Source organism: Strix uralensis, chromosome 2 (genome assembly GCF_047716275.1).
Source record: "Strix uralensis isolate ZFMK-TIS-50842 chromosome 2, bStrUra1, whole genome shotgun sequence".
NCBI classification, from domain to species: domain Eukaryota; kingdom Metazoa; phylum Chordata; class Aves; order Strigiformes; family Strigidae; genus Strix; species Strix uralensis.
This window is the reverse complement of record NC_133973.1, coordinates 104,433,066-104,448,451: the sequence shown is the minus strand read 5'-3', so window position 1 is coordinate 104,448,451 and position 15,386 is coordinate 104,433,066. Positions and strand designations below refer to the sequence as shown.

Here is a 15,386-nt window from a genome sequence, read left to right as displayed (position 1 = left end):
AGCAAAAATGGGATGACCTTGAGGAACTGCACTAATAGAAATGGGACAAAGTTAATTCTGACAAAGTGAATGATTATAATGATATAATGATGCCTTTATTAGTTTTGTAATCTAGAGCTACCCTTCCTTCCCTTGACTGTCATAGGAGAATTTGGGGTGCACAGTGTAAGCTATTGTCTGCCTTGACCTGGGAACTAAGTTCTTTCCTTGCCATGCTACACAAGATAAGTTTGGGGTGATGTACTGTGTATAAAAATAGATACAAGATGGGAGATGGAGGAATTTGAACTGATTCCAACACACATTTGGTTTTGTGGTCAAGGTGAAACTGGTCCAACATGGGCCTAAGTCCCATTTGTTTGCAGTGGTGAACCTACCTTTTCAAGTTGGTGTAATGCCCTGTATTCCCACCATCGTGTGCAGTCGTGTGGCCACACATGCTCTTTGTGAGTTCATACATACTAGCTGCTTCTTGCCTGTGAGCAGTTCCTAGGAGACATGCTTCTGTCCCAAGAGGACCACAAAGCTTTTTGATAAAGGAAGTGAAAGCTGGCAAGAGAAATGTGGTGTGTGGTGTCTATGCAGAATGTGTGCAGGCTGGCTGTATGACTGGGGACGTGGTGGCAAACTCACAGTGACTGAGTGTGGGGAGTCTTCACTTTTTGTGATCCCACTGCATTTAAAAACTTTCTTGGGAAAGAAGCAAATTAAGAAAAAAATAAAGCATGAAAAAGCTGAAAGAATTCAAGAAGGTTATATGAGCTCTTCAGTCACTCTCTAGCTGCCACTTAGAAAGACCCCTGGAGACTGAGACACATGCACTATGTTCAGGGCCTCTGAAAAGAGATAAGGTGCAAAAATTATTAGATCTTATAATTCCCACAGGAACAAATTTAGAACAGAAGAAAGCTCAGGGAAAGAGAAAAAAAAATGTAAGTAGCATCTCTAATTTTACAACTGTAGGTACTCATTAAGGTAAAAAAGTATCCTATGTTATTTTCTCAGAGTGATTTTAAGTGACACGTCTAGTCCAAATCCCCAGAGAATTCTTAAAGTTGAAGTTTCTTAACTCATGCTTTCCATAGGGAAAGAAGTATTCCAGATTTCAACTCTGTAATATTTGACTGGCAAATTTTCAGGTACCATGGAGGTATGAGAACAGTGAAGGATGTAAAGTTCCACCCTCTTCCATAAGCAATGAGTAGAGCAACAGATCATGCCTGATAAATGCAATGGCCTCTTTTTGATCATATTACATAAAGCCAGTCATGATACACTCTGACTTCAGTGAATCATTTCACACATTACAGCCAAGCCAATTTGAATGAATTAAACCTGGCTGAAAGGCTATAAGCAATGGCTAATAATGATCAGAAAAATACTTGTTTAGGGTCAATGTCCAGCAGTACATGCAGAAAAGTACAGTGAACACAAGTGTCAAATGTTGCCAATGAAAGGCTAGAAAGAAAGAAAGAAAGATCAAGCATCCAGAAGGTTTCAAAACTGGTTTAGTAGCAATTTTATTTCCTAGAGAGGAGACACTCTACAATGCCAGCTGTATGCTTATTGCTACTGTAAGCTTGTTGCTTGTATACTGTGTGGCCAGTCTTTCTTGAGAGCTTAATCTTCTGGAGTTATTTGTGTGCATAGAAATGTTGCCACACTTAGGGAATTGATCTCCCATTCACTAAACCTCACAAAAGCACCTAAAGATTAGTTACCTTCCATTAGTAAGCAGAGAAAGCTACTTAGTGAAGAGTGATCCCTCCTGAAAGATCTAGTATAGTTGTCTTTCTTACATTTCAGGAACCTCAGGTAGCACAGATCGGTCCAGCTGCTTCTGTAGAATTAACAGTCACATAGCGGGGAACTTCTCAGAAAAACACTAGGTGAAAATACAGCCCTCATCTTCAGAATGGGCTGGGGGCTGCTTTTTTTTTGCAATAACTGAGGGAATGAATTATTGGCTTTCCCAAAGCAAGAAAATACTTTGGAAAATAGTAGAGCAGAATAATAGAATCAAACCTACTGCCTCCATCCCTTAAGACCTATTATCACTTTCTCTGCGTGGTTGATTTTTTTGTTTGTTTTTTTTTGTGAAGGGTTATTTTTTTTTTTTTTAATTGAAGGCTGAACATTATGGCCAGAGCTTTAGATGCTCTCAAAAGAGAGCCTGTGCCTTTGGAAAGGGCACCTTCTGCTACCTGGATATGAATATGAGGTCTGTGGGAAAAGGGTTTGATTTCCATTTCAGAAAGGGGATTCTTCCTCGAGCCCCAAGACATTGCTTAGAAGATATTCAAATGATTGCATCCCATTAGAGCTGGCAGACTCTAAGCTCCTAAATTTGATAAAAGAGAAACTTTTTGGCAATAAAATTTCTGACTCTGTATGTATGTGTGTGTGACAAACTGAGCAAAGGCGGGGAGAGCTGGATCTGAAAATGAAGATTCACCTGCAAACCGTGACTGATTTTGTGAAAATGGAATAGTTCCTCGGTAAACTGTTCATATACTGTAGGACATATTTGCTGGTAGAGTGGATGATACAGTGGATGCTCTGTAAATAACAAGCTAGTGCTTTTGACGGATGGATAAAATGATCAAAAAGGTCTTCTATCTGTTCTCTTTAATGTCAGACAGCTACTGTAATTATGAAAAATTTCCTGTATATGCATACATCCAATCTGTTATATTGCTCTGTTCTGAAATGACTGGCATTTGAACTTAAAATGCTTATGCAAAATGCAATTTATACTTTTTTTTTTTTTAAGGTGGAAAGGAATCAGAGGCTCAAGCAAGGCAAAAACAGCAAATGATGTTCATGCAATCTAAATACCAGCAAAAGGTCAGGAAGAATAAATTTGTTTGTTTATTTTAAGAACTCAAAAAAAAGGTTTTCGTGCAGTGTTTCATATGGCTATTAAATGAACTCACAGCTGCTTGACAAAAGAAAGTCATGAAACCTGAAGGAAGCAGCAGAAAACTAGAAACAAATGTTCCAAACCAAAGAAAATGAGAAATCTGGCTATAAATATGTAGCAGCCTGTATCGCAGATCATATCTAAAATGATAACCAATACAGTTGTAAAGACACTTCTGTGCCTCGCTGTATCTTCCAGCATGCTGCCTACGCTTTGACTAATTGATCAATGTACCACCCCATCCAGTGCTTATGTAGAAATGTTGTTCCTGTTATAAAAGGTATAAATGCCTGTAAGTTATCAATCAGCTGTGTGATTCCTTGCATAGATGCCCATTTACCAGTCCTAGATTTCTCAGCTTTCATACAGCCAGTATTGGAGTAGCTGGTGCACAGCCTGCTTTATTCAGTGCCTCATTTTAAGAAAAAATTCTGGAAACTTTCCTCAAACACACTTTAGGTCTGAAAGATGTGCAGTACAGGAGTCAAGTCAAGTTACCTTATGTATTCTTTGTATACATACATATGTAAAATAATTTTCTATGTTTATGTCATACAGCACAAGAGAGAAGAATATATAAAAGCAAAAAAGGCAGCTGAAGAAGCTGAAATCCTGAAAAAGAAAGCAATTCAGAGAGAAAAGGTAAACATGGTTACTGCAGAATTGGAGCCATATAATAAAGTTCATGTCTTTGTGCTTGATTTTGGTGAACTACATGGAACAGGCTAATTAAATTAAATGGTAGCCCTGGATTGCATCAAGGAGTTAGGAAATCCAGTCCTCCTTGTCTTTATGGCTGACTGAAGGATGCCTAACCTGGTGTTCTTTGGGGCTTGAGTGTTCCTTTGGCTCTTCAGAAACTCCAGCCTCTTGGTGGCATCCATGCTGAAGAGTTACCAGAAAGGGACAACACTAGGGTCAGGGTTAAAGTTGTGTGTGCAGGTTATATAGTTCACTTTGGCATGAGCTTTCTCTGTAAGACTGGATTGTGGCAGATGGCACAAAGACCTTTTAGAAATCCATAACTGCCTGCTGTACACATGGAAAATACAAGAAAATCCAGTCTGTCATCATGGAAAAAGCATCCAAATGATGAAAAGGTCAGTGTAGTCTATCTGCATTTTGCTGAGTGCACCCTGAAATTCAGATGCCCCTCCAGCCCCTCTGGGGCTTGCACACCCAAGTGTATTGTTAATATGGAAGATCACGTTTCTTTCTAATATTAACCATATATTGACACAAATGATAGTTCACTTCAAATCTTCAGTTTTATTTTGTGTTTCTTTGTTTTTTCTATTTATTCTCACAAAGCATCTTCTTGTCCTGTGTGCTGCATAAACCTTTGTAAAAGCCCACTCATGTCTCCTTGGTGGAAACCAAGTAGAACGTGCTTGAGAATGTAACGTGGAATTTAAATGAAAATAGAAAAGAGGGGGAGCATGATACTGATGTGCACAGTAATAATGAGAGAAAGGGAGATTTCTGTCTCCACAACAGTAAAATGATCTTCTGCACAGAAGCTGAATGGTGAGAGTTAATTAAAAAACCATCACTACTGGATGGTGTACAAGGACATGCACAAACAAAAATAGCTATAATTGCCTCTAGGTAAGGGTTAGTGTGTTCTCGGTCTTTCAGTGGTTAGCATTACTCTTTGGGGATAAGCCCATGCAGAATAGCTCACAGGGACAATAAATATTATCACGTGAAAATGTCATTAACAGTTACCAGCTCATGTATAACTCCAGAAGCAGTGATAATAGCAATAGTAGAAAGGGGATTAATTATATTTTATTTATCTATTAAATATATGTTGTTTCGCCTTGAGCATTGGACAAGAAAAATGTTGCAAGACTGATATAATTTATAGTTACACCTAGAAAATATATTGATGTATCAGTTTTGTTTTCATGCTCTTTAATTTCCTTACCTTCACTCCCACAGATTATAAAATCTTTATAGATGTTGTAGATAGTAAAACTGTAACTATCAGTTTCTTCTAAAGGAGAATGCAACATCATGGCAAACATCTTTGCCAAACAGACTGTTTAATTTGAATAAATAAATTTATACTCACAAAGCAAACAAACAAAACAGGAGGAGCATAAAAGGGAACTCTTAATTTGAAATGTTTATTTGGGTTGTCTTCCATAATAGTGATTGAGGTGATGAAGATTTCTGTTTGTGAGATGTTTATACATTAAAAATTCAACCGTGTTTCAGAAAAGCATGCTGGAAAGCCACTAAAAGGTGTCAATTTGGCTATCTCACCCTGCCTGCAAGTGAAAGGGTCCCAAGAGCTGCGGATGGCAGGAAAGGGATCCTAAAGAACTGGTACTGTATGACCAACATTGGGCCACGGTTACTGCAGGAGAGGAACTTTTTCTTTAAAGTGATAGATCTGTAGATAACTGCATCTGCAGAGCATCAGCTGAGAGCATATCTTTCTGCAAATTCACAAGCCTTCTTTTCTTGCTGGCCAGTCCTTCTTTTGCTCAAGGTTATTATTCATTCAATAAAAATCAAATTGACAGTCTGAAGGAGATAGTGGCTAGCCAGCTTTATCAGCAGGGGCCCTGAAACTTTCACAGCTGGAGAGTTACTTTGTCAACAAATGTGAATGATGAAGCCCTATGGACTAATATGTGATGACTCGAACGGGTGCTGGTGCTTGGCTCAGTACTTCCTTGATTGTAAGGATGATGTACTGTAAGCCAGTGCTGCTTATGAACATAGGATCTGTTTATGTTATTTCTTTAATGCCAGTTTTGCAGAGAAAAGCAGTATCCACTCTCCCATTTTCTTTGTGACCAAGAGAAAACTGCGTGCTGCCAAAGCAGTATCCAAATGTGGAAGGTCTGCCTTACCATCTGTAGGAGTCCACTTGCCTGTCTCTGACATTCTTTAATTAAACATGAGGTTTAGGTGCTGGAATACCAATGCTCTTAGCATCTACCTTGTCTTTCTTCAGCTCCCAGAGAGAAGAAAGGTGGATCCTTCCCCCTTATTCTGTGTTCCACAGGACCAGTTTGTGTGAACTGGTACTCAAGTCTCCATGTGTAGCAGTGAATGGGATTTGGGATCCCATGTGCTCCATGTCAGGCAGCTTGTCCTGAGACTGCTTTAATTTGTTCATGGGATAACCTTGGGCTACATGAGTTTGGATATTATTCTTTTCTAGTGATCTCTTGAGTGCTCACTGAATTAATTTTGAAGAGACTTTGTAACGTTAGCAGGGGAGTCCCTATTGCTGTATTTGTCCCTAGTGCTGAGATCCGTGTCTGATCTGCAGAAAGTGTGGGAGTACATGGGAAGTAGCATTATTATTATTTGCTTATTAGTAGCAGGCATCTGCAGTTGGGTATCTTTTGTGCAGCCCTTCACATCACAGATTTTGACCAGACTGAACCATAACTTTCTTTGTGTCTTTTGGATGAAAGGACTGTCAGAGTTCCCAAGAAAATAAACAAGTGGCTGATATTTGTCTTCTTGGTTTTTAAGCTTTCTGCACTTGTGCTGGACACAAAATAGCATAACTTCAGTGCACTGGATACTGCTGTTTCCTGTCATTCAATCTCTGCTCCTGTTACCCTGCCTTTAGCCTTTCCTTCTATATTCTAAATGTTGACTGAATATTAACAGATTCAAAAGATTTGAAGTGAAAAGGCTCAATGTAATTCTACTGTGTGCAACTTTCTTTTGCTCTTATATAGTAACAGTCTTGCCATCTTTAGAAACTGTCCTATTTAGAATAAACTGTAATTTCATTTTATTCTTTATCAGATTGTGTGCACTTTAATTTGACTGTGTTAATCAGCATGAATGGCCTTTTTCGGGAATTTGTTAAAACCAGGCACTTTACAGACCTTCTGCTAATGCTTTTCAACATGTTTACCTTCAATATCACAGCTGTTCCACTCTTGGCTTTGTTTTTGAAGACCGTGCCAAATGTGGAGTGCTTTGGCAATGTCTATGGATAGATTATCATTAGTTAGAGAATGTCCTGGTCCCGTTGCCTGTCATTTGTACGTGTCCTAAGCAGAGATCCCAGAGTAAACCTCCAGAATAGAAAATAGTCACACAAGCCACAAGTAAATTATTTCAATATGCTGGAGTTTTCTTCAGGCACCATTTTGGTGGTAGAATAGCTGTAGGATATTTCCACTTTTTTTCTTTAGTGGGAAATGGGGGTGATATTGAAGGATTGTATTTATCAAACTCAATATCACTGTGTTGCTCTAGCTAGGAGCTAGACCACAGCAACTCTGATGAGCTTCAGATTTGAACTTTCAGAAGCCTTGCAGTATGATGGTGGATCCCATGTCAAATGCTTTTTCAGAGGTGAAGGCATAAGCTTGCAGTGTTGAGCAGTGGTGGGGAAAAGCCTGGGAGCTATTACTGGTGTTTTGAAGGTATCAACATCACTTTTGACAATAATAGATGCCATCAGATTTCCTTTCTTCCTCTTTCTTTCCCTGTAAATTGTTAAGTTGCACAGATAAGTGGAAATATTTTGTCTAAAAAATCATCTGTCTCTGGGTGGAGGGATTAGGAGCAAACAAGATATCCTTTGAACACCATAGAAATTTACTTATACCGTGGGGTGACATTCCTTAATTTAGTTTGATTTTTTTTTTAATTGCATCAGTAATTTATACATTCTACTACTGTCTCGGCATGCCAAATGACTGAGCAATGGGTCTTCTTACTCAGAAATTTGTCTTCTCCTTTTGTTTATTTTCCCATTGCCATTTTCCAGATAACAACTTCTAAGTCATTTGCCTTCCAACAGTTTATATCATTACACAGCATAGTGGCTCTTTTCCTATCTGCAGACATCTGACAGGATTTTTTTTTTTCTTAATCCAATACAGGCTGAGGAGGAATTTGTGCTTGTTTTGCAAATCTCTTTCAGACAATCGTTCTTTATACAATTAAAAAATACCCACCCTGAAATAACTAAAGGCAAGGTAATTGAATAACTGCCAGCAGAATTATAATTTTTCTGAAATGTTATTGACTGCAAGACAGGAGGAAAATGATGGGGGTAGGGGTTACATCCCTGTTCTTAACACCCCTTTTCCCCTTACACACACCCCCTACACCCCCAGTTCTACCTGCACAATACCTCCACTCAGGTACAATGTCTTCTCCTTGATTTGGAGCTCTGACCAAATGGGTCATTCCCACCTACAGCTCCCTGTAGCAATTTTAAATTAAAAGATTTAGTCAGTTGTGTGTCATCCAGATTTCCACGGGAGTTTTGTGTGTCAGGGATTTGGTTGACTCTTGCACTGGGCATGGTATCTGAGTCCGAATAACACTGGTTAAGTACAAACATCGCCCACTTTCATCCATCTTAGCATGTATTCAGCTGCCCAGTACCTAATGCTCCTGAAGGCCATAGGTTTGTGTGCAAAGCTACATGTTCTTGTATCACTGTGCTTTCAGTGCTACAAGACTATAATCTGCTTTAGTGCAGTGGTTCGCATCCTCTACCTTCTTACTAGGACCAACGTTGTATCAGTTATGCTGAGAGATGGTCCCAACTGTTCTATGACATGAGAACTGTGAAGGCTCACGAGGCCCTCTGTGAGGATATATGGGTCTGCCAGGAGCACAGTAAGGTTTTCTGTTTCAGACTGGTCTCTTCACTAGGAGCTGTTTTGTCATATCTGAATACTTTTAAATTTGAGATTGGGTCACTTCTGTACCCAACTGCTGCTATAATTGTTTTAAAAAACAGAATATTGAAATACTTGAATTAAAATAATCAATGTTTGTTTCTGGCTTACTGGAAATCCCCAGTATGTTTTCCTGTTTTTAATGCTATAGGCAGAGAGGCTTGAAGTTAAAAAAAGACAAGAAATGCGAGGAAGACAGATGTTCCTTGAAGATCATTATTAGTAAGTAAAATTTGAAACTTATAACCTAAAATTCCTCATTTGCTTGTCCTGTTTTGGGGTTGATTATTTTTTTAAAAATTTGTTTTCTTTTGTCTGGTTTGGGGCTTAGGAAGGGTTTGGCTTCTTTGCTGTTTTTTCACTTTTTAACTTGAAACTTTTGACTTCAGGGAAAGAGGCAATGGACACAAACTAAAACACAGGAGGTGCCTCCTGAACATCCAGAAACACTTTTTTACTGTGAGGGTGGCTGAGCATGGGCACAGATTGCCCAGGGAGGTTGTGGAGTCTCCATCCTTGGAGATACTCAAAAGTTCTGGGCAACTGGGTCTAGGTGGCCCTGTTTGAGCAGGTGCTTGGACTAGATGACCTCCAGAGGTACCTTCCAACCTCAACCACCCTCTGATTCTGCAAAATATTCCAAGCCTCCTCCATACCTCATTCCGTGAGAAATTTGGTTCAGTAGATTTCTCTTAGTTTCTCAAAACATACACTTTGAAATAAAAACTGTGAATTATAGAATGACTTTGTGCTTTCTTTCTCTAACAGAATTGGTGTGATCATTCAATCCAAGACTAATTATCAAAACATGATCAGGATTACATCTCCATCTACTTATTTTAGTAACTAGTAAAGAAATCTAACCCACATGCAAATAATGAGGATTTCCTATATTTAGCATAGTCCTACAGCTTAAATGTAGAGATCTGCTGTGAAGACCTCCCTAATGTCAGATTTAGATATGGCTTAACTCCTGACATAATTAATTCCATTGGCAGTGAAGTTCCTGCCTTGCCAGTTCACTCTATTTATTTATTTTTAACTGATCAAAACCAATTCTATCACATAATTAACACACAATGCTGTTTAGTCACCTTTACCTTTTTTATCTTTGGCTCCTGAAATTACTCACCTATGTTCTTAGCATGACTGATTGCTCTTTCCACTTCTTTGACCTTTAAAGGAGTCACTTTTGTCCCATGCTAGTAGCTCCAGTTCCTTCATCATTTGCCCAGACTCTGTTCTCTAATGTATAGACATTTCAGTGTTTTCTCACTGATCTCAGCCTTTCTTGTCTTTTTCCTTTTATTTCTTCCCATTTGGCTTTAGATACAGATCTTTCCTTAAATACATTGCCAACATTTCTCTCTAGATATTGGTATATTGCCTACTGTTTGTCCTCTGTTTGTCCCAGTGTGGATTTCCCACACACACACCTTGGTTCCTCAGGATTTCTGAAGACACTGCACAGCTTTAGATCTCTGCCTGTTTCTGACAGGCTAGACACCTTCAGGCTCTTTGAGTCTAACTCAACAACAACTTCATCAGATCTTTTCAGTTCAGGGTCCTCAGTTAAGGGACTTGCATTTTCCTGAGGGGATTGTCAGCGTTCTTATCTTCCCATTTAATCTGGTTTTTTTTTGTCTTAAGCTTATTCAGTTTTGAACAGAGACATATCTCTTCCTTTCCCTCACCTTCCCAGTCTGTTCCTTTTTTTGCTTAGGGTGAAATGAATTCTTCTGATCAGCGCTTTTTCCATTAAAAGCAAGCTTGGTTCTGTCAAAAGCAGACCCAAACCATCTGAAACACCTTCATGTGGGCAGTCAGTTGGTCCTCAGGTGGTGCAGGAGCTCAGACTGCCTTGGCACTAAGAAGGGCACTGGCTGGCAGATGTTCTTTCCACTGATTTAGGAAAACTTTGTGAGTATTCAGCTGGTGTCATCTTAAAAAAACAAACTGACTGATGCAACTCAAGGTAAAGATGGATGGTCGAGCTCCGTTGCTGGAGATTATGTTCAACGATCAGAAGATTATTTGTATGTACTATGTATTGAACATACACCAAGAGGGCCCTGTAGATACTGCACCTGGAGGAAGTGAGCTGAAAACCTACCCACAGTGAATGCAGTTTTGGTTAAGCAAAAACCTCCCATGCTGTACAGTGACACTAGTGCCTTCCCTGGTCTGAAGGAATCCTCTGGTGGGCAGAAGAAGAGGGATCTTTACTACTGGATGTTGTTGAGGTTGGGTATTGCTAATGCATTGCTAAGATACATTGCCATTATGGAGCACAACATCCAGGAATAATGGAAAGATACGGTACTTGTAACTCCATTGAAGTACTGCCGGTTATTAGAGACATGTTCAAACAAAAGTGCTTAGTATTTAAAGATGTGCTTTTGCTTACTATGCAAAAATGAGTGACTCATTACTTCCATCATCTAAGAACCTGTCTAGAGGCGAAGAGGACAAATATGAGGTTGTGCCCCTTTCCTCGCTGTCTCTGCTAGAGTATTTTGATCTCCTTCCCTGCTTGCTGGGAGAGGGGGGAAGGAAGGTCATGCACTGCATATAAAACAATGACCTCTGCAAAGCCATGGCCTGTGGAGCCATTTCAAAAGATAAGCTGCCTTGTTAGTCTGTCTTCTGTAAGCGTCTGTAGCTGCAACATCACAATTTTCCTGAGGAAATCAATGCCTACCAGCAGTCTCATTAGCTGGGAAACCTTTTAAAATTGATCACCGTCTCTAGCTGTATCAGCCTCCATGGGGTAGAGCCCAATCAGTACCTCTCCTGTATGAAGTGCCGCTTCTATTTGATAAGGAAAAGCACTTAAGAGTCTCATGTCACTAACATATTCTGAAAATAAAGTATGATGCTGCCTATAAATTCATTGTTCTGATTAAATTCCTGTCACTATTAAAAACATGAACTGAAATCCCGTTTCAAAGGGTGTAATGTGAAGTAAGTGAATGCCAAAAGGAAAAATTGTCTGCAACCTTGTCCACAGTCTGCAGAATACAGTTATTTCCTATCTTTTGAAAGCCTTGGTAACTTCTCTGTGTACAACAGGCCCTTGAAAGCCAACTGTATCTGTTATCACAGTTGCTTCAGTATGTGTTTATGTCTTGTGAGAATGAGGTCTAGACACACACACAGAATGCTGTGGAAAAGCCTTCAAGCCTCTCTCTTTCAGGATCAGCAGCTCCTCTGACCCCGGTGGACTCAAGCTCTATTAGGTGACTAAAATGTACAAAACTCACAAGGTATATCCTAAAGTAGCTGTGTATAAAAAGCCTGAAGAGCACACAGGAGCAGACTTTGGGCTGGGGGAGTTCCTGCATAGCAGGATTGCTACTGTTGTAGTAAGAGAGAAGCACTTGAGGGATTTATCGGTGATAGTGTCACTGTGGTTCTGTCTCTGGAGATGCCAGATCGAGAAAATAAGGAGTACATGTGCACTTTTCTACCAGAAACTACTTACACGTGATATGGAGTCCTTCCTTCTGAGTAATGATGTCTTGGATGCATTTTACATCCATGACCTGTGGCAGAGACTGTGTTTCTGTCAGACTGCATTAAAAGGTAATGAATGCTTGTATAGTCCATACTTTGCAATTGCTAATCCTTGTGAGGAAAGGACTGAGTGTCCATCTTTCCAAATGGGATTGAAGAAGAGGTTAGATGGCTGGCCCAGGACTTTTCAGGACATCCCTCTTTAGTTAGGACACAAGAATTGTCATTTAAACAGAAATGAGGGATGGTTATCTCATGACTTGCTTTTTTCTATGACTTGCTGTGCAAATTGTATGAATCGGTGCCTGAACTGTAGTGTGTCTCACCATATGGTTTTAGCCCAGCTCTCTAGTAAGGTAGTTTTATTTAATTTGGATTCGACTTTCCAGAAACTGTAGTGTTGGATGTGGTCCACTGCTTTTCTAATAGCCATCTGCCTATTTATGTAATGGGAAAAGCAGTCTAGAACATAGGGTTACTTTTTAATAGTACGTGATGGCTGCTATATCACTTCATCCTTCCCTTTGTTACGTATTCGTGCTTCTGTTTTTGTGAAGGTTGTACTCCTGTAAAAATTCCTGGCACTGCTGCACTTGGGTACATGTGTGCACTCAGTATATTCTGCTCAGAATTTGGAGCTGGAAACAGAATTTGCCAGAGTGCCTCTGAGTGCATATTCCAAACACAAGGCAGGAGGTTCACCAAACCAAGCTGATATACACTTGCCTGCCAAAGCAGTTTTCTCAAAAGTCATAAAATGCAAGAAAATAAAACCTGAATAAACCCAGAATTTTTATTTATTTATCTATTTTTGAAGGATAAATACTAGTGTCCTTGCAAGTTTTTAGTCCCCTATGATGTGTGGTTCAAACAGCAGGCTGGTAACAAATTTTCCCTGCAGAAGTACAAATGTAAACCTGACCAGACTTTTAATATAGGTTGCTAGAGAGAATGAAAGAGGGCTCGCACAAAAAGGGTTTGCAGCCTTGAGAATCTTTTGTTTGCTTCTTTTCACCACAGTGGTCTTCGTTTTGTTCATTTGTTCCTGATTATTTTAAGCGTTGTCAATTATTTAGCTAACAGGCAGAAAACTAGGCTTTTATAGACATCCAAAGGGACTCTCTTGAGTGTAATAATGAAGGCAGTTTATTGAACGCCTGTGAGGTTGCTTTCTAATTGTACGCATTAATCTGCCCATGCAAGCTGGCTGAAAATATAGAAGCAGATTGCACATGCAGATGGAGCACACAGAATGGAAGATCTATGCCATAGACTTATACAAAACTGCATTTTCCTTAAAACTGGATTTATGCTTATTACTTCAGATAATAAATGAAACTTGATGTCTAAAATAACTTCCAAGAATATCGGATGAGTTGGTGGGAGGAAAGAAGAGCCTAGCTGTATTATTTCATCCAGTCAGGAAAACAAAAAAACCAAGTGGGTTGAATGGAAAGATTAGTTTTGGGTGTGGGTGGGAAGTGATGAAAATAATTCTGCTGAGAAAGTTGTCTTTTTTTAAAAAAACCTTATTTTTATACTTTCTTGAAGCCTTATACCTAAAATGAACTAGTGCCACATTTTTTGTTCTTATCCCCAAGAACAGAAATACATGCTCAAGAACTGACAGACAAGAAAGCCTACCAGCCAAAGATAGCACAGTTTTGATCACTATCATTAGATTTGCCCAAGTCCTCCTTAGTATGCTTGTACATCACTCCCAGGGAAGTCTGTGAATACTGCATTAAGCTTGGTATATGGCTACTGGAAGGATTTGTGCTGGAAAGCAAGTGAACTAAATACCCAGAGGATGGCCTTTCTTCCCAGTAAAGAGCATTGCAAAAGAGCCATCAACATCGTACAGGATTTTAATGGGTTAATTATTTCACATTGTAATCTTTCACTTTATAGCTTCCAGCAAAAGGTGAATCCCCCACCCACACACCTGCCAAAAAATGGATATTAGTTTGTGTTGACAACTTTGCACATGGATGATGTTTGTTTTTATCTTCTTACCCAAAAGTGGACTCTGTCCTGCAGGTGTGGATTAGAGTTGAGGTACGGGAGAACCAGAATCCATGTAGAGTTGAGGGCGTGTTTGTTGCTGACAAATGGAAATGTTGTAACTACCTTGCCCCTTGCCGTGGCCCAGCTGTGGGAAACATGGCAGTTGCTTGTTGCCTTCTGAACTTACTTAAACCTTATAAACTATTTGCTGTGGTAAATCTCTGCAAAGAGGAGGGGATGCGAGAGAAGGCACATATAACTGCCATTGGTTTTTGCTGGTATATAGTTGGTATACAGTTGGTATACAGATGGTATACATTAGTCCCCACTCAGGCTACTTGCAACTTTCTTAATGGTTTAATTTTGAAATACGTACCTTTGGTGGGATTATTTTGTCAAATGGTATTATTGGTCCTCCAGCTTCATTCCCACTCTAGCAAATGATTTCTGTTAGTACAAGTCTCAACTACACCTCCCTTTGGAGTCTCTTTCTCCATCGCCCAACATAGAATCTATGGGAAACCTGCATAAATGGACAGCAACCTCATCAACCTTTGTGTCAACTTGGAATTTCTTCTATTTTAGCATTTGATTTTGTTAGGCCACATGACAGCAGAGCAGCAATGTCCCTAGTACCAGCCAGCCTGGCTGATGGGTCATAGCAGGTGCCTGACCAGGATGCATATGGCATTGCTCAAGGCAGAGCCCTCACTGAGGAAGGAACAATGACATCAGTAAGAACACACCCACCATTACTGAAATGAAGGGCAGCTTTTCTTGTGGGTAGGCCTTGGTAGCATTAAGCAACTGATCTTAATTTCTGCAAAAGTTGAGGAAGTTGTTATGCTTAGCCAATTAAATACCTTGAAGTGGGGAAAAGTATAGACATGCTTGCTGGTGCTGCAAAGAGATGCGTCCTGAATGAAATTCAGTTTGTTTTTTTGGTTTTGATTTTGAGAGGGGGAGTTCTGCTATTGTTTAAAAGCCATCATGAAACTTCTGGGTAGATGTGTGAAAATAACATGTATGCATTATGCATTGTTCTTAGTTTTTCAGCTGAATTGGAAGAAAATGGTGAAATAGCACTTTAGCACTGCTTATTGGCAGTGGATAATCTGGAAGCTGATATGTCCCTGTCATTCAGCACTAGATGCTATTTCTGTTGTCTTACGACTATTCATGTTGTCTCCTCTCTGAAATGGCTATAATGATTCACCTGGCTTGAGATTCTTTATTTTTATTTTTTATTACTGTTT

At 39.5% G+C, this 15,386-nt stretch overlaps 1 protein-coding gene across 1 annotated transcript in view; it reads left to right on the top strand.

Annotated features, from left to right (window-relative positions):
• The window catches only part of EPSTI1 (epithelial stromal interaction 1), a 47,418-nt gene that overhangs the window by 13,051 nt on the left and 18,981 nt on the right, over positions 1-15,386 (top strand). Inside the window, exons 4-6 of the mRNA XM_074860994.1 lie at positions 2,774-2,847; positions 3,482-3,565; positions 8,759-8,829. Of these exons, the coding sequence (XP_074717095.1) occupies positions 2,774-2,847; positions 3,482-3,565; positions 8,759-8,829 (229 nt within the window). The remainder of the gene's footprint in view (positions 1-2,773; positions 2,848-3,481; positions 3,566-8,758; positions 8,830-15,386) is intronic.